The sequence below is a fragment of the Physella acuta genome, unplaced genomic scaffold (genome assembly GCF_028476545.2).
Source record: "Physella acuta isolate Inbredline_101_S28 unplaced genomic scaffold, ASM2847654v3 ptg000918l, whole genome shotgun sequence".
In the NCBI taxonomy this organism is placed as follows: domain Eukaryota; kingdom Metazoa; phylum Mollusca; class Gastropoda; family Physidae; genus Physella; species Physella acuta.
The window spans coordinates 124461-151243 of NW_026732435.1; the positions used below are offsets into that span (position 1 = coordinate 124461).

The 26783-nt window shown below is 35.5% G+C and overlaps 2 protein-coding genes across 2 annotated transcripts; both read right to left on the reverse strand.

Annotated features, from left to right (window-relative positions):
* Nucleotides 1–10560: 10560 nt before the first annotated feature.
* LOC131953367 (uncharacterized protein F54H12.2-like) lies at nucleotides 10561–11871 on the reverse strand. Its single transcript, XM_059316527.1, has one exon. The coding sequence runs from the start codon at nucleotides 11869–11871 to the stop codon at nucleotides 10561–10563; it is 1311 nt and encodes a 436-aa protein (XP_059172510.1).
* Nucleotides 11872–13442: 1571 nt separating this feature from the next.
* Nucleotides 13443–13868, reverse strand: LOC131953368 (uncharacterized). Its single transcript, XM_059316529.1, has one exon. The coding sequence runs from the start codon at nucleotides 13866–13868 to the stop codon at nucleotides 13443–13445; it is 426 nt and encodes a 141-aa protein (XP_059172512.1).
* Between the last annotated feature and the right edge of the window lie 12915 nt (nucleotides 13869–26783).

Here is a 26783-nt window from a genome sequence, read left to right on the forward strand (position 1 = left end):
TTTCTATATATTGTATCAGTTCATTTCCACGGTAAGTGATATAAACTAGAACAGGGATCTCCAAACTACGGCCAGATGCGGCCCGCGGGCTCCTCTCATACGGCCCGCGTAGATATTTTTGTCCATGGAAAAAAAGCGTTTTTTGGTGATGGCTGAGAACTTTGCCCAGAAAAATTAATGACATGCCTGGAAGAAACTGGCCCACAAACTGAAATTTGATAGTTAATGCGGCCCTCGGACTGAAAAGTTTGGAGACCCCTGAACTAGAAGAATATTGCATATCACAAGAAATAAGGAGATTTAGAGTCAAACATGAGAAAAAAAATCAAAATCATAAACACATCCCTTGAAAGTTCAAGATAGTTTTAGTCTCCCCGACTCAAACCCAACTATTGAAATGAGGGAAGTGCGCAAATGGGCTTTTATATATTAGGAATTTTAAAAATTAAAATAGTTCTGACAATTCATAGATTTACAGCGAGCATTGCTATATCGATTTATTCGCTTGTTTTTGAAAAGCGTAAGCAATCTCAATAATGTTTTCTAAAAATTAGTAAAAATAAATAATTTATAAAAACAAAGACACACTCATCTAAGCAATTTTAAAAAAAATGATTTTCTAAATATGAATTTAATAAGCATGTCTGTGTTTATTGTTTAACTAAAGGTTATTATTTTTAAAAAATCTTTTAGAGGCTAGTGATATAAATTGGGTTTGAATTATTTCCCTTAGAAATAACAAATCCTTAAATGAGAAGTAATTATAAACTGTTTCTTTATTGTTAAAACAATATATTTAAAACAAAAATACATTTTAGCTAAAATGTATATAGTCCTATAATAATTGTAACAAAAAATTACATATAATGTGTTCATTTTAGATATGTTAACCTCGAGATTGAGCGGGTTGTACATGTTCAGAACGTGTAAACTATACCTACGGCAATGTATCGATCCTAAGCTGACTTTCTACGAAACGATTACGTTTTATTTAGACCCCGAATGTATACCAGCCTCATCTCTAATGATACCTTTAAAAATTGCCAAAGCTAGCTAAAGGGTGTAGCAAGATGATCTCTTTAGATATGGTGACAAGCACAACCACTTAAACGACTGTCAGGTTTCTATAAAGAAGTAGCTGTTGTTTTTGTTACTGTAAACAGTCCGCACTGTTCCATGTTTAAATAGACCACAGTAATGCATGGGCCACGAGATAACATCATTAGGTAACAAGTAACTAGTTTTTCTTTCGTTTCAAACTATTTTTTATCGTACGTTTTTAATGTTGTTCTATATTTGGTTTCGTTGTATTGCCTTAGTTTATTCTTAGGCATAAAAACTAACAGTGGATAATGTATTTGCTTTTACTCCTGAATATTTACGCAATAGAATAAACACGCCCATCTTATCATATAAGTCTACAATATGAGCCATAATGTTTAGCAGCTTTTGTTGTTGGCTCTTGTACATCCAGTCGGTCAACTCGCTTTCAACATTTAAAATACACAAGCCGACCCGCTATTTAGTTGTTTTATTTTCTACTTTTCAGTAATTCATAATGTGTGAATTTGACAGTATCAATGCTGCCACTGAAAATATTTGCTTTAAAACACTAAAACCTTTATTTCCCCCAACCCCTACACCCCCCCCCCACCGCCACCCACGTGAAAGCAGCCTCCACTTAGCTACTTCCCCGAAGTATAAAATAGTTTTAAACTAAATTATCTGCCCCTAATAGCCGACACTAAACCTGGTTCTACGATGTAAACATTTAGCGTGAACTACAGCTCACCAGACCATGTGGGGGTGGGGGTGGTTGCGATATGCCTAGAGAGGAAATGAGGGGACTGCTCGGCGCGCTTACAGCTTGTTTTCTAACGTCTCCCAGAAGAGAATTATATATATATATATATATATATATATATATATATATATATATATATATATATATATATATATATATATTACTAGGTGCGGTCCGCAGCCCCCGCCCCCCTCTGGCTACGCCACTCTCCGTGAGCTAATATTTAACCCGTTTGCTGCTATTGGTCGCATGCCAAAATACATCGAAAATAAATCTTCCCGGTTTAAATTACTGAAGCCCATATAATCCCTTCCAGCTTCCACATTACCTCTCCTTGTTTATGTTATATGTTTTATGTTTTCTATGCTTTAAAATAATAATGTTTTATCGATCACTTAGATTGACTTACTCGATACACTCTTAATACCAAACGATATATTCCGTTGATTTATTTTGGCTAATTTATCGAAAGCCATATAGCTAACTTTATAATAATTGTATCCAGTCTGGTGTTACTGACGTCAAAACAAACCCAGTTTCCCAAATATATAGAACATTACTTGAAGCTTAGTTGAATACGATAGTCGGGAGAGTGTGAGGGTGGGGGTAAATGGCGATCTACCGCGAGTAGTGAGGGTGGGGAAAAGCAGCACCACCAATTGTGAGGGTGGGGAAAAACAGTACCACCAATTGTGAGGGTGGGGAAAAGCAGTACCACCAATTGCGAGGGTGGGGAAAAGCAGTACTACCAATTGTGAGGCTGGGGGTAAATGGAGATCTACCGCCAGTAGTGAGGGTGGGGAAAGGCAGTACCACCAATTGTGAGAGTGGGGAAAAAGCAGTACCACCAATTGTGAGGGTGGGGATAAATGGAGAAAGTGGGGCTGTAAGAAATCGATCACGGAGTTCCTTTACAGCCAATCAATGTTTGTCTTACGAAAGTAAAACATCAGGTTATAACTTAGGCTTGATGAAAATAAATATAAATGTAGCCTTAAACTCAACAAATTATTTTCAAGTTCTCTGGATCTGCAACTTGTATAGCATTGATTCTAAAAATATTACATTTCTGAATTAATTTTAGGCTTAAGTTTTTAATAAAATTTTATCTTTTATTAGATTTATGGTCCTAAATCTAAAAAAGCAAAATTTTATTCCATGTCAAGAACATTACGGAAGGAATCTCGTCAACTCGCTGGTGTCCATTGTGAGAGTGGGGGTAAATGGCAATCTACAGCCAGTAGTGAGGGTGGGGAAAAGCAGTACCACCAATTGTGAGGGTGGGGGGTAAATAGAGATCTAACGGCAGTAGTAAGGGTGTGGAAAAGCGGTACCACCAATTGTGAGAGTGGGGGGGGGGGGGGGTAAATGGAGATCTACTGGCAGTAGTGAAGGTGGGGAAAAGCAGTACCAACAATTGTGAGAGTAGGGGGTGATAAAGATGATGAGAAGACCCAACACACAGTCCAAGTCAAATGATAATGCTCTTTATTAAAATGTACACAATCAACTTCCTACCTATCTAACTAACCTATAGTATACACCATCTACTTACACTAGCTAACTACAACTTCTATGTAACACTATATCTAACTGTACCCTCCCATGACCATCCTAACACTATAAACCTCTAACTGTCTACCTAACTCTACATTTCTATGACTGTTCTCCACCCCTACATATTTCTAACTATCTATGTCTGCCGCTGATCTAATTGCTGACCCACGCTTCAGTGACAGCAATCAAACTTAAATTAAACGATACTCTGTACATGTGTGCTTTTTTTTTTAGTTTAAACTATGTATAATTATCGTGATATTTCTGACAAGTTGATTGTGTATGTTCCTCTCTGTGATATTGCATTGTTAATCATCATGAATTAACTTGCGTTGGAATGGTTATATTTTGGCAATCTAGGATTTTGGTAGAAATGTATAGCCGGTGTTTAAACGATAATTAGGTCTATAAATGTGGGATAAATTAGGGTCAGTCTGTGATTTCGGATTAAATGCTACATAATATATGTACGTTTTCATAACACTGTTCAAACAGGAAAATTACTTCGAAAGTGGCTACAAAAATAGGGTAATGTCGGTTGTGCAGTTTTATTTTATTATTATTATTATTATTTTTTAATGTTTAATAGATTTCCTTCCACACAGTTCACTCCCTTCGAGCAAGGAGCTAGCTGTGTGGATAGGTTTCATGTTAAAATATACATGTTATACATAGTATTGCATAACATTTTTGCAATGTCATTTTCTTGATTTTCCTTCTGTTTTCTTGGTTTCATTTTTCGTGTTTCTTTTGATTTCTTGTTTTCATTTCCGTTTTCTTGGTTCCTTTGATATAGCATAGAGTACAGGACAATACATGATCGCTCGTTTTTGGCCTTGCTTCTTGCGCGTATTACAATCTTAGTTAAGCAGTGGTTGATTCTTAGTTGGTAGTTGTTGTTTGAGTATCAATGAACGATGCTCCGTTATTGGGAGGATGAGTTGGGTGTCTTGTCGTTGATGGTAGAGTTCATCGAGTGGTGTAGACTTGGAGATGGTAGTTGAGGTAGTGTCCTTGTGTTGAAAAGTCGTTTTCATAGGTTGCTTTGATTTATTGTTCATTGTAGAGAGAATGAAGATGTAATGTAGGGTTTTCTTGCATAGTCGAATGGGCGAAATGATGTTGAAGAATGTTTGATAATGCTGTGTCGAGGATGAGAAGAAATTGTGAGTGATCGAGTAGTCGAGGGCTGTATCGAGTAGTTGAAATGGACGAAGTTAGTTGCATAATCGTGAAGTTGTTTGAGTAGTTGATCTTTGAGGGATGTCGAGTTGATGGTAATTGACGGAGCCTCCCACCTAAGATTTCTCCTAGGTGGGTGTCGTCACAGTGATAGTGCGGTTGTTGATAGCGAGGTAATTGTGTATCGAAGTTATGCATAGTTGATCTTTGAGAGATGATGAGTTTGATTTGCTGGTATTTGTGACAGAACCTCCCACCTAAGATTTCACCTAGGTGGGTGTTGTCAGGGTAAAAAAAAATAGAAAATTGAAAGTACAAGTAATGGGTGACTCATCTCAAGGGCATGTGCACTTCGAGGGATGTGTGGGCGCAACCCCACAGCGATCGACGGCGAGATTTGCAATTGATTGCTTGCTGAGTTGAGTTGAGTAGCAGAATGACCGTCTCTCAACCCCGGCAGCCAGCGCTAAAAAGGGCTGACCAACCAAATGGCTAAGATTTATGTAGATCTTAGCCAAAAGGCCGAGAAGCGATCAGTTTTAATATGATTCACTAAATCAGGAAATCCATGTGTTCAGTACTAGCGGTACAAATAAAATTCATCAATCAGACTTCATTACATGTCTTCTAAATGTGTAACACAAATCTCAACTGTGTTTAATATATAATGGCAAAGCCATTTTAAATAGAAAGCAAAACCACATGTTCTGTTTTTATCAGTTTGCAAAATAAAAATAAAAATAATGTTAAAATCCGTATGTTTTGAAAAATGAAACATTATGTCTCTTTTATTAGAATTATTTTCAATGCATTTAATGTACTTCATTTGTCAATTAAACACCAAATTATTTCCCTTGCAAACTTTCAAAATATGAATTAAAGTTTTTGGTAAATACTTATATGCGTTTGCGAACTAATATAACAATATGTACACTGCAGCAAACCTAATCTATTAATCATATTTCAGACACTTTATGTAAGTTTTTAGTTTAATTTCACAAATAGGTTTGATTTACTTTTTTTGTTTAAAGCTGGTTTACCAAAATGGTTTATATTAAAAGAGAATTACTTCCCTTGTATAATAACCAAATAAGAAAAAAAAATTGGTAAATAATTTTCAGCATCGGAAAAATGAAAAACAATTTTTATGCGCCATTGTATCGAAGAGATGGTCAAATGTAGCTCAATTTACAGTTGTGCGTGTGTTTAATATGACAGGCATTATGAATATATATATATATATATATATATATATATATATATATATATATATATATATATATATATATATATGTGTATATATATATATATATATATATATATATATATATATATATATATATATATATATATATATATATATATATATATATATATATATATATATGGGGGGATAGCGGACAGCCTTGTCTAACTGACTTTTTTATTAGTATAGATTTGGTGACTGCATTGTTGTTCAAAAGATGGCTTTGAGCTTCTGTGTAATTGATGTTGATCCATAATTTAAAATAGGGTCCTGGATTGTATGCATCTAATGTTTTCATTAACCATGTGTGATCTATTCTATCAAATGCTTTTTGTTGGTCTATGATAAGGATTGCCAGTTGAGTGTTCTTCTGTGTGGCGTAAAATACTGTCTGGTATAATTTATTGTTAGTCTCTGTGAATTATCCTGTCTATGAAAGGTTCTATTTTCCTTACTAGTGCTTGGTCAAGATTTTGTAGTCACTGCTCAGTAGGGATATGTGTCTATAGTTCTGGACTTTTGTTCTGTCTGTGTCAGGTTTGGGGATTAGAGTGATATACGCTCTGTTAAAATCTTTTGCGCTGAAACCTCTGTCGTGCGTATCTTTTAGGGCCACGTGTATTATCGGGGTGATATCGTTTTTAAAAGTTTGATATGATTCATTAGTAAGTCCGCCCGTTAATTATGCACTATTACACTTTTAAAATTGGCTAACTTACATTGCCACAACAAAGTATTTCGAGAGTAGTGGGATTTAGAAAAAAAAAACATCACTACTTTCGCTGCTTGCGATTACATAAATAATATAATAAGTACTTACGAAATGTCCCAGTTGTTTAGATTTTAAATAAACAAAGTAATAGTTTTTAATAAAAAAAAAAAAAAAAACATTTTTTTTTAAATTAAATTATTATCAACCGAATTATATTTCTAACTATTTATGCAAATAATTGAAAGTTCTTTCCCTTCAAATTAAAAAAAAATGGAAACGGAATAATTGTGAAGCACTTGAATTTTTTTTAAGTACAATATTTTTTCCGCTAAATAATACATAATCCAAAGATAACTGTATAATATACATTTTCCCCCCACACACAATATACAGAAAAAAAACACTGCATGAAACTTGGTTGATTATAAGTGTCGGGCGTTTTTTTATGCAGACTATTAAAGAATACATTTATTGCTGTCAGCTAACACTAACTTTGATAATTATTGATTTTTTTAAAAAATTCTGTCGATACTAAAGACACTTAGTTTTTGTCATTCGCTTTAATGTATCATTATGTAATATTTTAACAAGGAATCAGACTCGCATGATTGCTAATGACACATATATCTGAACATATATATATATATATATATATATATATATATATATATATATATATATATATATATATAGGCTATATATATATATATATATATATATATATATATATATATATTAAGTTCGGGTGCGATAACAACAAATAAACAGTGACACCATTTTTGGCCCCAACTGTAAATTCCAATTGACGTCAAAGTAAATTATTGCCTAAAAGTTTTAGAAAAAAAAACATTGGCAGATCAGTCGAAACATTGAATAATTTGCCGTTATTGCCTTTCTTTAATATATGTGAATTTAAAAGTTTAGAATAACACAAATATTTTAGCAATTTAACAAAATATACTTTAACCTTTTTCAGATAGGTCTTTTTTTTACTTGTTTGATAAATAAAATATAGGTTGTAAGCGCCATACGTGTTTGTGGTGTTGTGTGTTGTTACGATAACGAAAATATCTGATACGAAACTATTTGCCCTACAATAGTTCATATTTGTAGGTTGATTATGATTGTCCTAATGGTGTGTTCTATAAGAACTGCGTGACCTCTTGTCTTGATGTCTTTTATTTAACCAAAGTCGAGTCAATGAAATGAATGATTACAGAAGAAGATTACATGTTTATTGTTATCATTCTATTAGAGCGTTGAACAGAGCGTGAGGTGTGCAAATGAATGAGTGATAGTTATCCTTTTTTACTAGAACAATATTTACACATTTTAGGTACAACAATAAATGTGTTTACATATTGTTTGTAATTGAAAACAAAAGGTTTACATCCTTATCATTAACAACCATATACGGACAATTGATTACAGTCAGGTTATAGTTGGTACTTTATGAGCCTGTCTCTAACGTCACATAATTATATATCCCCCACCCCACACACATACCCTCCCCTTATCTTAGAAAAGAATACATAAGACTTTTTGAAAGAATAATTTAACATTATTTTTCCTTTGTTTTTAAACAATGTAGCCCCTATAGACTATTTCCAGGGTTTATAAAACTAAACTCAATTTTTTTTAGCATTTGAAAATGTGTGTAATCACAAATGTGCAGTCTTTTTCTGGTTTTAGAAGTGTGTTTATTATGACATATTTTGTCAACATGCTATAGGAAAGTTCATTTTGTACCTGACGTTAAAGTAGAGTTTATTTTTTTCTGTGACATTGGCATACAAAAGGATAAAGTATTTAGAACTACGACAGCAGTAGTATATTAGGTCCCTTTTGGAGCGAATGGGGGTGGTGGTGGTGGAGGTGGAGGTGGAGGTGGAACAAAGGCTATATAGGAAAATACTCCCCCAGCCTGGTACAATGACATATAGTAAAATACTCCCACCACCAGGCGCAGCCTGCCGCAGCCTGGTACAACGAGATATAGTAAAATACTCCCTGGGGGAGGTGGAGGGACACCGACATATAGTAAAATACTCCCCCAACTGGGGGAGGTGGATGGTGAGGGTTAAACATGTTATATAGTAAAATACTCCCCCACCTGGTGGTGGGGGATGCGGAGGGTGGCGCAGCCTGGTACAACGAGATATAGTAAAATACTCCCCCACCCTAGAGTGGGGGAGGTGGTGGGGAAGTAGGTCAGTAGGTCACCACCGGTGACCTTGTGACGTAATTAGTGACCGTGTGACGTAATTAGTAACATTATGACGTAATCATTGACAAAGTTACGTAATTTTAATGAGTTTTTTAATTAGTTTTAATGAGTTTTTAAAATTTTAATTAATTTTTGACCTAGTTACGTAATTTTAATGTGTTTTTTAATTAGTTTTAATGAGTTTTAAAAATTTTAATTAATTTTTTATTAACGAGTTACGTAATTTGATTATTTGTTTGAGTTTTTAAATTTTTAATTAATTTTTTATTATCGTGTTACGTAATTTAATTACTTTGATTGTATTTTTATTTTGTTTAATTTGTTTGTTTACTTGTTGTTTAATTTAATTACTTTGTTTATATTGTGTAATTTTTATTAACGAGTTACGTAATTTGATTATTTGTTTACTTTTTAATTATTTTTATTGACGAGTTACGTAATTTGATTATTTGTTTACTTTTTAATTATTTTTATTTTGTTTATTTTTAATTTAATTTTATTTTATAATTAGTTAAATTATTATTAACTAGTTACGTAGTTTGATTTTAATTACTTTTTGTTTATTTATTTATTTGATATATTTCTTTTCTTTGTTGTTTAATGTTGTTTATTTATTTGAATGTATGTATGTTTTAAATAAAAGACTAACACTAGCATGTACTAGAACAGTCTTTGTATAGGGACCATTCTCCAACACAACGAACGTTACAAAAATAGAACATCCATTAAAGATAACGATCAGCCACAGCTGTTACGTATCGACCCGCCCGCGAAGTTTTCTCACCGCTGCCCGTTTTAATGGGAATGTATTGATCGCAGCCGCTGGCCCATCACACCTAATTAAATTTTTGTTATGCTTCACCGAGTTTCCCCCGCTCGGTTGACAGCTGTGCAACAGCTGTTGTGCGACAGCTGGTGGTGTAATTAGGTTGAGCAACCGGACATTACCTTGTTGGTTTTCTAGTACGCGTATGCTACACGTATATACACACACACACACACACACACACACACACACTAAATTAGAACAAAAGTCTTCTTATATTTTATTTGTTTATTAACGTTTTTCCAATTCATCAAAGGCTTTTAAAATTTCATCCTGTAAACTCAACAGGCGCTCAAAGCAGACGCGACTTATACTAACACCAGAATTTGTAGGAAAATTAAGATCGGTCCCATCTATAAGCTCTCTAAGATTTAAAGTGTTTTTGTTCATGAATTGGCTAACAATCGCCAATTTAAATCCGGTGTGATTCATCGTTCGTATTTCCGTCACTTTATTGTTACTCCTGGCCACAAGTATCCAATCTTCATTAGACATCTTGAAATAATCTTTTATAGTTAGTTCCAATAATTTGAAGTGTTAAACGTGTTATAATACGATCGTTAATATATTGACGACTCGCTGACGCCGAAAAGGGTTGTAATATAACTTTTAAATTTGCACCTCGAGCTTTCTTTAAAACAAAATAGGCTGCATATAGCCCACAACTGTTGGTTAGAATATCTTGTAACACTCTTGAATTGTAAACGAGTGGTCTGTTTGAATTATTTTTTATAAAAGACAAAATGGCCGGCTCCCGAGGTGGTAAGAAAAAACTATCGAAATAAGTAAATTGCGATAGTCCGTTGAAAAATAGACCAACCCAATGACTCCCTGCCTCCGAGGACGAATCTAGATTGATAATGAATGCCGCTTGCTTCGTTCTATCGAGACGCGCGGGTAACTGATCGCACGCTAAAACGGCAAAGAGAGTTGTGCGTTGCACAAATAAGTCCGCGGCCAGTATACTTTGTAGTTCTCTTGTGTTCATTTTCTTTTATAGGCCAAGTTAGGCGGTGTAATCTGTCAGCACTTGCCTCGTTTTCGAAATTTCTAACACCGAATCAAGTTCAGCATACACAATAACTTGAATCGGGTCAGCTGTAACTTGTGAAAATTTAAGTTCAATAGAAACAGGTCCGGATTTAGCCAATTCAAATTGTTCACCATCCAAAAGACTAGGGCTTAAATCAAAAGCAAACAGGGTATACCCGTTCTTAAAGTTTTTATAATCTATCCCATTACCAGCATCTTTTCCAACCATACCAAGAGCGAGGTTACTATTGAAAAACGCTCTAATGGCTTGTTTCTTATCAAAGTCCATGACCAGTGGTTTTCCCGATAACGAGCGACCATCAACGCTTACATTTAAATACGTCAAGTGAAAATGTTGAAAATTGAAGGGGTTTTTCGTGTAACTTCCATTAAAGGCGGTAGAGGCGACTAGACCGATCACTAAAAGGGTCGGTGTTTGACTCATATACAAATTGTCTTGGTTGTGACTTAACATACCTTTCGGTATAGCAAAGGTTTTTATTACAACGCGTTTAAAAGGGTATTTTGCATTTGTTGTCGTTAAAGCCTTTTCGTGTGCGATAGAAATGGCGGGGTTAAGTCTGGCTTTTCTAACCACCAATGTTGCGTACGTTATAACCGCTTTATATCCCTTGTTTGGTTCTGCTGTCAAGAGAGTGAAACTGTCTTTTGCGGGTGTAAGTTTAATTTTAATGTCAACACCATTCAGCATATACCGATCTTGAGCGAAAATGTCAGAGTGTATACGTCCCTTCATATCGATCTCATGACTTTCAGCAGCGGTGGTGCGGCGAATCCTATACCCTTCATTATTGTCATCTTTGAATTCCTCGAAATAACAGGCTAAGTCCCTCGCATAAAGAGCGGCCGATAGAGACCCATTCTTGGCCTCTTCCCCGTGATTTAACGTAGCTTCCAGATAGGCGCGATACGGATAGGTGTTCTCACTAGCAGTAATTAGCGTATCGTTTAGAGAAATATCCACTTGTGAAAATAAACTGTGCAAAAAATAATTGACGGGTGCGACATCAACGTCAGGAGGTATTGAATCACCATTCGCTAAAGTCACTTTAGCGCGCACGTGTAAATAAGTATTAAACAAATCGAGATAGTCTTCACTGTTGCCAGAAATGGCAAATTCTATAGGTGCACCTTGTGCCAAGGACGCCAGGGGATGTATTTCAACAAATTGACCCTCCTCGACGGCAGTTTGTGTCGGGGGTGTACTAAATAAATCCAATCCAGAATGTAAGCACTCACAGGAACTCGGGTGAATAAGAGCCATGGTTAAGCAAATATATCTGAATACTTGGGATGCTTCTTCTTAACACACGTCTTCGAATGTTTGTGGTTTGGTCTGCGTGTTAGTTTTATCTGTTGTTCGAAGGGTTCACCCGGTGGTCTTGAGAACCCCCGCTTTCTTCTCAACCCGCTTCCTGATTGGTTTTGTCCTAGGTGATCAACGGCGCCTTGCAATAAACGATGTCCGGCTTCCTTGGCGTGTTCTTTAAACGATTCTCCAACGTCTCTTCCCGCTAATGCGTCGTTTGCAACTTGCAACCCGGTACTAACACCTTCTCTGAGTAAAGCCTTACCTCCCGTCTTTATCCAAGGGAGGACCATTCGGCCTAGACCACTAAAGAAACTACCAATACCGTGTCCTCTCTGATTTCGTCCACCGATAAAAACGGGTAAACCATCACCGTACTGGTTACAGTAAAAATCCTCGTACAATTTAGGGTTTCGATGTAAAAGTGTGTGTTTCACCATGGTGTGAGTTATTCGAGATCGAAATGTTTACGTGTTCTAAAATGGAGTGTCAACACCGACGTTCCACTTGTGAATGAGAGCGTTTGTCCCAAGTCATCGCATAAAAGTATTTCCACAGTGTCGAATGAAAAGCGGTTCAGGGGGATGTAGTGGGGTTTGTCGTAAATACGAAAAACGGAACTTGGTTTCTTCTCAACGATCGGTACGGTCCGAAGCAAAGGGACCATGACATCACCAACCGGTCTCGTTTTTACGAGGTCACAATAGACGAATACCGTTTTTACTTCGTCTTCAGGGAGATGTTTCTCTCTAACTCTACCAGGAACATGCAAATAGCTTGTCAACCTGTCACGGATGGTACTTTCTATTCCAGCCGCAATTACTTTTACGACAACTTTCTTAAATCCCTTGTTACAGTTTGAAATTATAACTTCCACTTTTTGTTTATCAATATCTCTTTTTATTAGTTTTTTAATAGCGTTAACAAGCGGGTCTATGTAATTATATTTGGTCTGTCGTACTCCAAATATGAAAAGGTTAACGTCTTCACCTTCTGTACTGGAATGATACTGGAGCCAAATTTCATGTTCTCTAAGCATACAAAACGCGTTCGGCATTTGAATCTCGACCAGACCAACTTCGTAGTGTAAACTCACATCGATAGTCTGTGGTAATTTAACGAAAAAATGCCCAGCCTCATTGTCTGGAAATACATTTGGTGATGTATTGCTAGGCAGGGTCACATAAAAACTCATTGTAAAATTTTGGTCCTTGCAATGGTTGGGTTAGGTAAAATATATCCGAGACAGCTGGATAACAACACGACCCAGAGTTTTCCCTCTTTGTCGTCGACCGTTCCACGCGTCAGATTAAATAGTGAAAAAGCAATGACGACAAATATAACCAACATTTGAGAGATGAAAACGATTTCCGGTCGTGTCTTTAGTTTATCGAACCAACTCGAAATGCTCGAACCGATAGAAGACGTGGTGGATCTGGGTCTCACCTCGATCCCACCGAACGGTCTGAGCGTTTCTTCCAACACGGCGTCATCCAGACTTAGGCTTTTTACCGTTTCCTCCATCCTTAGTCTTTATATTTCGAAATGTCTCTAGCTGAAATCCAACTGTTGAATGAAGGGTTATAACCGAACCACTTGACTAAATACTCTTTACCACCGACACCCTTTCTTTCTAGTATAATTTGTTCGACGCGGTACACTTTTTTGTCCCCCACTTTCTGAAGCTCCTCTTTGTAAAACGAACCTTTCACTTCTTCACCTGAATCATCTTTCAAGACGTATGTTACAGGCGTTGTCGCGTTCACGCGGCTCACCGTAAACAGTTCTTCCGTCCACGACGGGGTATAACCCTTTTTAAACGTGTTTCGGCTTTGGCCGATCCGTACACGATCACCTTCGTTAAATACTTTTCGATAAGTAATGTCCCCATGTTCGTTTAAAGTATTCCAGACCCTTTCTTGATTAGACAAATTAACATTCACAGGGGCCATACGAATACTCCTATGGTACGAGTGGTTATAGTTGGTGATCAAGTCGTCTACGACATCAATGTAACGAAGACGATTTGTTTTTGTAAAGTACCGCCACATTTTTTCTTTTAATGTTCGATTGAATCTCTCAACTATAGCCGCCTTAATATCTTCATTCTCAGTGGTAAAGAAATGAACGCCTTCATCTTTAAGAAATTTTAAAAATGTCTTGTTGACAAATTCACTACCTTTGTCTGTTTGAAAATTTATAGGTTTTCTAGTAGTAAATATTTTACGTACGGCCTCCGCTAGAGCCTTACCCGTTTTTTTCTTTATCGGAATCGCCCAGGCGAATTTGCTAAACACATCGATGCAGGTCACTAGGTAAGAAGCACCACCATTGTACTTTCGTAATATGCGCATATCTATAAGATCCGCTTGAAACTGGTGATTTATCCCACCGGTGATGGTGGCGCGCCTCTGAAAGCGTCGCCGAAGAGGTTTATGTAACGTGTAGGTATCCTGATGACTTAACCATTCTTTAATTTTCTTAGTTCCAATTTCAGGGTGCTTAAACACGCCGCCGTAGGCACCTGGTCTACTAGGATCATAGTAATGTCTTTTTAGTGTTTGGTTTTTTCCCACGCGTCCCATTTGGTAGTGCTTGTTTTAGTTTTCTTACTTCTGGTACGTTTCGAGGGTGGTGTTTTTTCTACGTGTGTCTTCGTTTTCTTAGAGGGGTGAATATCAGAGTCAGGCGAGCCGGATTTCGTTTTAGTTTCAGATTCTGTTATGTGTATCGTTTCTTTTTTAGGTTCGGTTATGTTTTCTTGTGGTTTTTCAACCTCAGTCGTTGGGGTATTCACGGTGGATGGTTTCACATCGACTAATCCTAGGGACTTGTTTCTATAATCGCTAAGTCGCGTCGTGTAGAGCTGTAGTGTCTTTTGATATTGTCTCACTTTGTCGTGTGGTGACAAATCTTCCCTATTTAAGATATGTTCCATTTGCATATCCAAAAGCCGTAGACTATCGTTGAGTGTATCGGGTGGTACATATGCTTTTTGTTGCATAGACTCTAATATTCGAGGATCCATTAAAAGCATTTTCCTGGCCATCTTTAAAATCCCAAGACACCTTTAAGCACACCGAGAACTGGTCCGAGTAAAGCACCTAGGAAACCACCGGTCTGCAAAATTTGCTTTCGTCTTTTGACGGTCAATGACTTTTTGGTAAGTTGTCTCAAGTTCACTTTGTGACGACGCAAACGTCTCTTCTGACCGGGCGTGAGGGGAACGTTGCCTTTTAAGACATTGTGACAGCACTCGCATAACGTTTTTACGAGTTGTGGGGTAGCATTTTCGACAACGGCTTTCACGGCGGGTGGTTAGGCCCGAGCCAAAAACCTTAACATCTCACCTTGTTGTTTTACCGACTCAGACATGGTTGCTTTTATTTCGGGACGTAAACGACTTGCTGCTCGTAAGAAAAGATACTACTGCGTAATCTCAGATTATCCGGTGTTTCCTGTCGAAGGTCGATCAACAAATAACCATGAGGGGCCGATGTTGCGGCCTTAAAACTTTCCTGGACATACGAAACGCGACCGGGATACATTTGTTTTGCCAAATTTGTAATTTGTGAACCGTCTCTAGGGTTCTTGAACAACACTATGTAATGCGAATTGAGACTGATGGTTCTTTGTTCTTTATTTTTCCCGAATAGGTTTTGGACAATATACATGACACTAATATTACGATGGTGACTCCCTTTCGTAAACAATTTTGTAATTCGCTCATCTGTTTCCGCCATCAAATCATCGATGACGACTAGACGTCGACGTTTTCCATCCCCCATTGATCCATTTTCTAAGTCAGGAAGACCTTCCACAAACTGAACGTTCTTTATGGTATCAAACAAAGGTTGCCACTCCCCGTAACAGTAATAAATTTCCTCGGGTGCCGGATCCATCATCTCTGACACCTGGGATAAAAAGGTTTTGACAAATACTGTTTTACCACTCCCAGTTGGCCCAGCGATCAGAGCGGTAAACGGATGTTTCCATCTCGGATCCATCGTTTTAAATGGTTGCTTTTGCTTCCAGTCAAAAATCTTATATAGGATACCGAGTTACATAATTTACAGGTACAAGTAACAAAACAATAACACATAGTTGTCTTTTAATATAAAAGTAAGAAAGTTAGTTTCTGTGATTGTGTGAATGTGTATATACGTGTAGCATACGCGTACTAGAAAACCAACAAGGCAATGTCCGATTGCTCAACCTAATTACACCACCAGCTGTCGCACAACAGCGGGGGAAACTCGGTGAAGCATAACAAAAATTTAATTAGGTGTGATGGGCCAGCGGCTGCGATCAATACATTCCCATTAAAACGGGCAGCGGTGAGAAAACTTCGCGGGCGGGTCGATACGTAACAGCTGTGGCTGATCGTTATCTTTAATGGATGTTCTATTTTTGTAACGTTCGTTGTGTTGGAGAATGGTCCCTATACAAAGACTGTTCTAGTACATGCTAGTGTTAGTCTTTTATTTAAAACATACATACATTCAAATAAATAAACAACATTAAACAACAAAGAAAAGAAATATATCAAATAAATAAATAAACAAAAAGTAATTAAAATCAAACTACGTAACTAGTTAATAATAATTTAACTAATTATAAAATAAAATTAAATTAAAAATAAACAAAATAAAAATAATTAAAAAGTAAACAAATAATCAAATTACGTAACTCGTCAATAAAAATAATTAAAAAGTAAACAAATAATCAAATTACGTAACTCGTTAATAAAAATTACACAATATAAACAAAGTAATTAAATTAAACAACAAGTAAACAAACAAATTAAACAAAATAAAAATACAATCAAAGTAATTAAATTACGTAACACGATAATAAAAAATTAATTAAAAATTTAAAAACTCAAACAAATAATCAAATTACGTAACTCGTTAATAAAAAATTAATTAAAATTTTTAAAACTCATTAAAACTAATTAAAAAACACATTAAAATTACGTAACTAGGTCAAAAATTAATTAAAATTTTAAAAACTCATTAAAACTAATTAAAAAACTCATTAAAATTACGTAACTTTGTCAATGATTACGTCATAATGTTACTAATTACGTCACAAGGTCACTAATTACGTCACAAGGTCACCGGTGGTGACCTACTGACCTACTTCCCCACCACCTCCCCCACTCTAGGGTGGGGGAGTATTTTACTATATCTCGTTGTACCAGGCTGCGCCACCCTCCGCATCCCCCACCACCAGGTGGGGGAGTATTTTACTATATAACATGTTTAACCCTCACCATCCACCTCCCCCAGTTGGGGGAGTATTTTACTATATGTCGGTGTCCCTCCACCTCCCCCAGGGAGTATTTTACTATATCTCGTTGTACCAGGCTGCGGCAGGCTGCGCCTGATGGTGGGAGTATTTTACTATATGTCATTGTACCAGGCTGGGGAGTATTTTCCTATATAGCCTTTGTTCCACCTCCACCTCCACCTCCACCACCACCACCCCCATTCGCTCCAAAAGGGACCTAATATACTACTACTGACAGCCTTTACTTTACCAAACGTGAATGAGGTACCCATTAAGGCTAGGTTTACTCGAGGTATTCTACGGAATTAAATCCAAAATAAAAATAGAGACGTTTGCGTTGGAATGTATGTTTTAACATTCAACCTTACCGTAAATAGTTACATCATCCATGAGACGTAACCATAAAAGTTGACTAGGTGAATTGAACGATATGAATTTGTAGTTGTTTTATTGTTTAATACCATTTTTCTTTAAAATATGAAAGTATGAATTACGAGGAATGAAATAGCAAGTGGTAACATTGTTTAATTGACTTGTTCCAATCACTTTAAAAAGTGTAAGTATATTCAGTAAAGTTTTTTATAATTAGTAAAAATGAAAAAAAACAATACAAAAAGCACATATACAGCCGCCAAAACTTTCATATTTCTAACAAAATGTTATTTTGTGAATATATATTTATTTTACATGTCCGAATTAATTGTTTAATTAATTTTTATATATTTCAAATTATTTACATGGCTAGTGCGTTTAAGTTTATGATATTTGTTTCCCTTATTTAAAAAATTGCATAATGGGAAATAATTAGTAAACTGTATATTTATTGTAAAAAAAAAACAATACATTTTGCGACAATGAATGTAGCCCTAGAATAAAATGTAAGATACACTAAAATTTACTATGTTCATTCAAGTTAAATTAACCTCAAGTTGTGAGCAGGTTATATGTTTATTTAATGTAAAATGTCTTCGGAATTAAACAGACACAATGTGACGAAGTAGTAGAGAGGTTGGGTGCTTTAGTCACACATCAAAGTGTGTTATTACTGTATAACTTCTCACTAAGTAGTAGAGAGTTTGGTTGCTTTAGTCACACATCAAAGTGTGGTATTACTGTATAACTTCCTTTTACACTCAAAGTGTTTCTTCCCATTTGTAGAAGGGGGGGGGGGGGGGGTCCGCAACCACGAAGAAAGTCTAACCACCGAACGGAATGGAACTTATATAGAAAATATATACTTTCCTAACTGTCCCCATTTGTATCTAGGCGTGGCTCTCTAACTGGCCCAAGGTGTCTCCAATCTTCTTGATGTCTTCTCCCAGGTCACGTTGCTCTAGTTATTCCTTGATCGGACTCTTATCATTTTCCCCTGTAGATTCCAGTTGAGGGCCTGTCTTCTTATGCTGGATACAAGCTTCACGAGTGTGTGACCAACCCATTTCTATTCTCTCTGTATGAACTCTTAAGCTGGCAGCTGGTTTGTTTGATGTCATGGTACTTCATTTGTGATAGTGTTGGTCAGCGTACTGTCACACAACAGACCACAGATTAGTATAGATCATTCCCTCTCTGTACACACATCTTAAGTACATAACAACAAGATGTCTTTCAATTGGCATTGACCTAGTTGGATCTTCTTAATTAGTATCAATGGTAATGTGAAAGATTGAACAAACTGCAAAATCAAACGACTGCTGCCTTTCAGAATGTTCTTTGTTGGACAATAGCTATGGAAGCAAATCCAAAATGAAATGCAGGCTGAAATTGGAGTTGATGGCCTCAATGGTAAACAACCAGTTGACACATATACTTAATTGTGTTCGAGGGGATCCCTTCCAACACTAAATTTAAGAACGACGAAGAAGAAGAAAGAACAAACTGCTACAGCTACATTATCACTCGCATGTATCCATGTATGTTGGAGACAAATCAATCAATCAAATTAAAAATCTCGACTAATTAACTTCTAAGAAAACAGCTGTCACAATTTAAATACCTGGATCGCAACTGAGGATCTCAAAAGCAACAAGCTTTCATTGTCCCAAGGAATGAATGATCAGGGAGACTTGACTACAATGCTTGTGGTCTATCGATATTTCCCGGATTCTGATTATGTTTGCAACAGTCTAGTTTGTAATGAAGCTACGTGAAAAACATTAGAACTATTTCCACATCAATAGTTTCTATTATGAACTTACGGACAGGTGACTCTTTAGCAATTATACTCGATTGATGGGATTTGGCTACAGAAGGTTTATTTTATTCTAGTGCGGTTTGAACAAACTGAACTTTAATTCGTGGTTATATGTGTGCGTGTGCGTTTATGCTAACGCCTGCATGAACATGTGTGTGTACGATTGCGTGTAGGTATACGTGTGCGTAAACTTGTACGTGTACGTGTGCGTGAAAGTATACATGTGCGTACAATCTTCTGAGTGGGCCAGTAAACCTTCAGGCAACTGACCACTTTATTAGTAAATTGTTACATGTATAAATAACATTACAACACAACATGGACCCAACACACTTGAGCTCTCCATATATAAGAAGTGTGTCTGTGGCACTATGATAATCGGTGAAATATGTCATTAGACTATTCTGACCACTGGTTTAAACGACAATTTCAACAACTTAATTAATTATTGTATCAACATAATGCCTGCAAAATTGAACACACAGAACTTTAAATTGAGTTGCATTAAACCCACTCATAAAGAGACGCCTTCGTGTCTTACAAAGTTGCATATTTTCTATTTTAGTTCATTTGAAATATATCCCTACCCCATAGTATTCAATATAATGTCGCCAATTTTTAAAAAAAAAATTAATCTGGTGCAAATAAGTATTTACCAATGTTGTTTTCCTTGTTTGGAAATCGTACAAGGGAAGTAAATACATATTATATAGACCATGTTGGTAAAGGAATTAAAAACAAAATAAAATAGACAATACTCATTGATTTATGGAATATAACACAATCAACATTAACGTGATTCAAACACTGTGCAAAAAACGGCAGATTTGCGTTTGTTTTAAATTTTAAATTTGACTGTAATTTCAAACAGAAACACAACATCTTTGTTTTTAATTCATTTGAAAGACACGCGAAGATATCGCTTTAATCAATATTTGTTACTTTGTTACAGTCCGAAAGGGTATTTTCCCTATTCAATTAAAAATATATATATATATATATATATATATATATATATATATATAATATATTAAACATAGAATATTTTTTTTTAAAAGTTTGATCTTGAGTATTACAACTTTAACTTAAACTTACAACTATCAGTTCGGTGGCCAGTTTCTTCCAGGTATCTCTCCCCCCCCCCCCCCAAACGAAATATAATTTGTATAGAATTATATACACATTTCAAGTGACTCCCCCCACCCCTAACCCGAGGAAAAAAAATATATAGAATTATATACATATTTCAAGTGACTCCCCCCACCCCTACCACGAGGAAAAAAATCTGAAAGAAACACAGTCGGGGGCAGACAATATACACTAGAGGTCCAAGTTTGTTCTCAAATTGTTCTTCACGTATTACATTCTGGAAAATGTTTGTTCACACAGGTATATTTTTCCAAAATATGAAAAGTATTTTGATGCGAAAGTTTTAATATTAGGAATCTATTCCATGGGCAAAAACTTATGAAAACCCACCCGCCCTTCTTTGAACTTGACTAAGAGTGTCATTTTCTTACAATTCAATGACCTCCAGCTGCAGTTCATCTTGGCAACTGGCCACATTTTCTTCAGATGGGTTTTGAAATTAAATGACCTCCAGCTGCAGTTCATCTTGGCAACTGGCCACATTTTCTTCAGATGGGTTTTGAAATTCAATGACCTCCAGATGCAGTTCATCTTGGCAACTAACCACATTTTCTTCAGATGGGTTTTGAAATTCAATGACCTCCAGCTGCAGTTCATCTTGGCAACTGGCCACATTTTCTTCAGATGGGTTTTGAAATTCAATGACCTCCAGCTGCAGTTCATCTTGGCAACTGGCCACATTTTCTTCAGATGGGTTTTGAAATTTCAGCTGGGGGTCTTTGACGTGGCGAACTTAGCTGTTGCTTGAGTCATGGAGACCTTGCACTGCTGAAAGTGTGTCAAGTTGTTGGCCTGTACTTGTACCAAAACATGACAAGTTTGGATTTGAAGGCCTTACGTTGGGTATGTAGATCAGAAACTAGGTTTCCTTCTCTTGAAGTCTTTTGCAGACCACAATTTCTATACCCATTCTTTATCAGACATTAATGGCTGTTGTTTGCCTTTACTTACCAGGCAGTTAAATATTTCATTTCTTAACTTAAATACTCTGCTCATAATTTTCTCACAACTTTGCCATCTAACTGCTGTGTAATATGGTAAATCTTGAGATTGTGTGTTTGTTTCTTTAGACATGTCTCTGAACTATCGATGGTTGAGCCCATGTAACCTTGTTAAATCCACCATCTTCACCACACGATTCAGTACTCCGCAATGTCCATATATTTAGCACACAAAGTTTTCTGAAGAGTAATACAGTGCAGGAACATTGAATGTAGAATTTTTTTTTTCTCATTCGCTTGTTCAACCAACCATTTCTTTATGCCAATCATGTATTTTCCTCTATTGACAGTCAGTTAACAAGCTAGTCTAGTCCAATTTATAATCAGCAATTATTTTGTTAACTCATTGAATTTATCATATCCAGTAAGAGTGCCAAACATGTTGTGTAGAGAAGCCAGCTGTTGTAAAATGTTCATGACTTTTTTATTAAAATATATTGAAAGGCTAAGAAAAGAATACGTTTGTGTTTTTATTTTTGTTATTTTTTTTTACTGTGTGTGAAATGTTTTTAGCGACCCTACAACAGCGTTGTTGTCAGCACGGGTCAAATATTTGCATCGCACAACAAGCCATTTTCTTATGAACAAAGATAACTGCCACACACCCCCACCACACCCATCTGTTTAGTCAGCTTAATTCTGTTTAAAAATGTAATGGACAAATCTAAAAATGAGATCCATTACTTATCAAATCAAAGCATGCATTTTATGGTCTGCAATTCTAGATGTAGATCTGAATCTGGATTTTCTAGAAATTCTAGATCTAGATCTACGGCAAAACTAGACATAGACAGATCTAGACCCTACCTAGATCTAGAATCTATTTTAATAATACATTTCTATGCTAAACTATTTCAGGCCTAAATTACTTAATTGAAATCTTTGTTTGTTTAGCTATGCACTTGGCTAATCTATATATATATATATATATATATATATATATATATATATATATATATATATATATATATATATATATATATATATATATATATATATATATATTCATTTATATCTCCCCCAAAAGTCTTGAGTTCGGTTTCCGGAGATGAATATGCCCTTAAGTCCACCCAGCTCAGATGGGTACCTGACTAATGTGAGGTAAAAAACAGCGGCCACAGCTCAGATGGGTACCTGACTAATGTGAGGTAAAAAACAGCGGCCACAGCTCAGATGGGTACCTGACTAATGTGAGGTAAAAAAACAGCGGCCACATCTCAGATGGGTACCTGACTAATGTGAGGTAAAAAACAGCGGCCACAGCTCAGAAGGGTACCTGACTAATGTGAGGTAAAAAAACAGCGGCCACATCTCAGATGGGTACCTGACTAATGTGAGGTAAAAAACAGCGGCCACAGCTCAGATGGGTACCTGACTAATGTGAGGTTAAAAACAGCGGCCACAGCTCAGATGGGTACCTGACTAATGTGAGGTAAAAAACAGCGGCCACAGCTCAGATGGGTACCTGACTAATGTGAGGTAAAAAACAGCGGCCACAGCTCAGATGGGTACCTGACTAATGTGAGGTAAAAAACAGCGGCCACAGTTCAGATGGGTACCTGACTAATGTGAGGTAAAAAAACAGCGGCCACAGCTCAGACCTCCGTACAGAACACATAAAAGAGAGTAGACTTTCATCTTAGCCACAGTGTCTAGAAGTCAAATGATGCAGTCAATAGCTCGACTACTCCGACCATTGTGTTGTCTGCTTTAAATGACAGTTTCAGTAACTGATTAAGGATTGTATTAACATAATCTTGCCATACTGAACTCACACACAACTTTATATTGAACCACATCTGACCCGCTCCCATCATAGCCACTATATATCATATACGATTACATACTTTCTTTTTAGTTTATTTTAAAAGTGTCTACATGTTAGTAACATTTCTAGCATCGAATTACAAAACAAAATAGTGATTGTAGTAAGTTAAGTCTACGTTACTGTCATTCTTGTTGAGCAATGTGTTATAATGGACATTTTTTTTAACAAATAACTTCAACCTTGTTCTGAAAGTTTTAGCAGGGGAAGTAAATACCTATTTAATTAACAAAGAAAGTACATTACTTAATTTGAAAAAAAAACAAACATTAAACAAAACACATATATCATTTTACGTGTATAAAAAAATTCTAGTAACATTTTAAATTGAAATTAATTATACACTGTATTTGTTTTCTATTTAAAATATCTATGTCATTGAAATATAAACACTTTCACTATGTGTGTTACCTATTTTAAAGGCATGAGATGAAGTCGTTGTAAGCAAGTTTCGAGATTCACCTTGATGCATAGCCTATTTCCTAGGCTGTGAACTTGGATACTTGAACCATTTTATAATTACATACCAGTTCAAAGGAAGAAAAAAAAATTCAAATTGTTTCAGTTTTAGAAAAAATTCTGTCCATTGGTAACTCTTCAGAGCTAACTTATTTCTGTAGTTGCTTCCCCTGATACATTTTTTTTACTTACTTGCCGTTTTAGTTTTAGTCTACAAGAAGAAGCAGTACACTGGATAACATAATAACAACTGATACATTTTTAATTTTGAAATTGTTGAAATTAAATAATCTAAGACACTTAAAAAAAAAACTATCGACATAAACACTATCCCCCACCTACTATCCCCAAAGACAATTTGGTAAAAAAAATAACATCGTTACCTACAAACCACTTATAATCAAAGCCCCTGTGTTCAAGTCGCCTGTAGCAGGATAACCCGTATCTATAAGCAACTTATTGTCAAAGCATCAAGACTTTGTTTTTTTGGCATAACCAAAGACCTTTTTGTTATTAAAAAAATGCATGTCTTGTTAAAATGTTAATATTTCCTTTTGAAGAAATACATCAATGCTGGTAACCCACCAGCTATTTAATTTTGGGATTTTAAATGTGTATTATACTGTTACATACACACTAGTTCAGACATAAGTTTACTTAAAACACTACAAATAAGTATTAAACAAGTAATTACAGTTTACTGTAACGTAATATTTCAGGGCACATAAAATATATCAGTACTTTTAAAAAAAATATATATATTTAATATTTTAAACTAAATAAAAACACATGTACTTAGTATCGTTTGATTTGTGTTTGGTTTTGTCGTTACATTGGTAGCAATGTGTTATTAATTGGATATATTTTATAATAAGTTGTTAAATACGTAATTAGTTATGATCTATTTTACTAATATTATTTGGCGTTCAAAATAACTGATGACTTAATTATGATAATTTTTTTTCAAAAAAAAAAAAAATGAACAGGACAATTAGTCCACTCAGGTCAGATGGGTTACCTGACTGCGTACATAACCCATAACAGATAGTACACTTTGATCTTAGTCAAAATGTCGAGTAGAGAATCGGTGCAATAAGTAACTCGACTACTCCGACCACTAATTTAAATGACAGTTTCAATAACTTGATTCATGAGTGTATCAACATAATACCTGCCACATTGAACACACGCACAGCTTTAAATTGTGCTACATTTGACCATCTCTTTTAGTAACGCATACGTATCGCACATTGTTACATAGTTTATATATTAGTTTATGTTAAATGTATCCATATGATTCGATACAATGTCGCCCATAATTTTTGTATTTGTTTGTTTAATTTTTCCGATGCTGGTATTTACCAATATTTTTTTCTTGTTTGGTTATTGTGCAAGGGAAGTAATTACCTATTAAATAGACCATTTGGTAAACGAATTCTAAACAAATAAATAAATCAAAGAGACGTATTAATTTTCCTTAAAATTAGACATTTATTTAATAATAAATAATTTTAAATAATGTACCTAAATTAATAGATGTGTATTTGTTTTATGTTAATTTTTTTTTGTTTTGTAATTGCAAAAAAAAAGACAACAGCGTTGATTTTTACTCATTTGAAATAAAAGCGAGGATATCGTTCGTATTACGTTGCATTGATGCAGAACGTCTTTTGATGAATGACCTATTGTTTAAAATGAAAATACGTATTGAGAACAGAACACTTTCTTTAAATTACCAATAATAATGTACATTGCTATCCTTTTGTTTTGGTGATGTGTATTGTTTGCTTCACTATTAAAAGTAGAACCCATAATGTGTTGATTTGTATGCATATCAATTTACGCTCAGAAAAGAGTACCAGATATATAATGGATCGTTTATTCATGACGACATATCTGGAGAGGGTAGGGGTAGAAGAGGAGGGATTAATGATGATAGAGAGAAAAAGAAATCAAACGTTATTGCAGTAAAAACTAGAAAATGAGTTTTAATTTTATTTGCGTTGTCAAGAAAATCGAGCTTAATTAAGATTTAAGTTGAAAAAATATATATAAAAAAATAATGTTGAGGGAGGGGTTCGGTAAAATGAGGTGTGATAAAATTTTAGGGGAGGAGGAAGCACCTTAACCATTACCTCATCCAAGGCAGAAATTGCGTATCCCCAAATTTAAAAAAAATATATTTAGTTTTGGGTTAATCGCCAATGTTAAAGTCAACTTCAGTGATGAATTCATTAATTAGAAACGGCAACAGAGTGACAATTTCACAATGTAAAGTCTTCTAGTCAACTATCTCTGTCAGAGTGAGCATGTCTTAATGTAAAGTCTTCTATTCAACTTTCAAAATCATTGTTAGGTAGATTGTACATATTTATTTAAATATATTACACGAGCCGACCCCCGGCGTATCAAACGCCGCTATTTAGTTGTTTTATTTTCTACTTTAAAGTAATTCATACTGTGTGAATTCGACAGTACCAATGCAGCTACTGAAAATATTTGCTTTAAAACACTAGCAGTAGGTCGTTAAGGACGATAATCCCCCCCCCCCCCCACACCCTCATTTCCCTCAACCCCTATCCTACCCCTACCCCCCCCCCCCCGGTGAAAGAAGCCTCCTCTTAGTTACCTCCACTAAGTTTAAAATCGTTTCAAAGTAAATTATCTGCCCCTGATAGCCGTCACAGAAACCCGGCTCTACGATTGAAAACATTTAGCGTGAACCACAGCTCATCATACCATGTGGGGGTGGGGGTGGTAAGGATATGCTTAGAGAGTAAGAGAGGGGGCTGCTAGGCGCCGTTTTATATATATATATATATATATATATATATATATATATATATATATATATATATATATATATATATATATATATATATATATATATAGATGTATTAATTCTTTCTTATATTTATTATAGTTTCCAACTACTAATTGTTATAAA

What these genes read in the sequence shown, in the direction of transcription:
- LOC131953367 (XM_059316527.1), bottom strand. Translation starts at nt 11,871, where the DNA reads ATGGCTCTTATTCACCCGAGTTCCTGTGAGTGCTTACATTCTGGATTG.
- LOC131953368 (XM_059316529.1), bottom strand. Translation starts at nt 13,868, where the DNA reads ATGGCCCCTGTGAATGTTAATTTGTCTAATCAAGAAAGGGTCTGGAAT.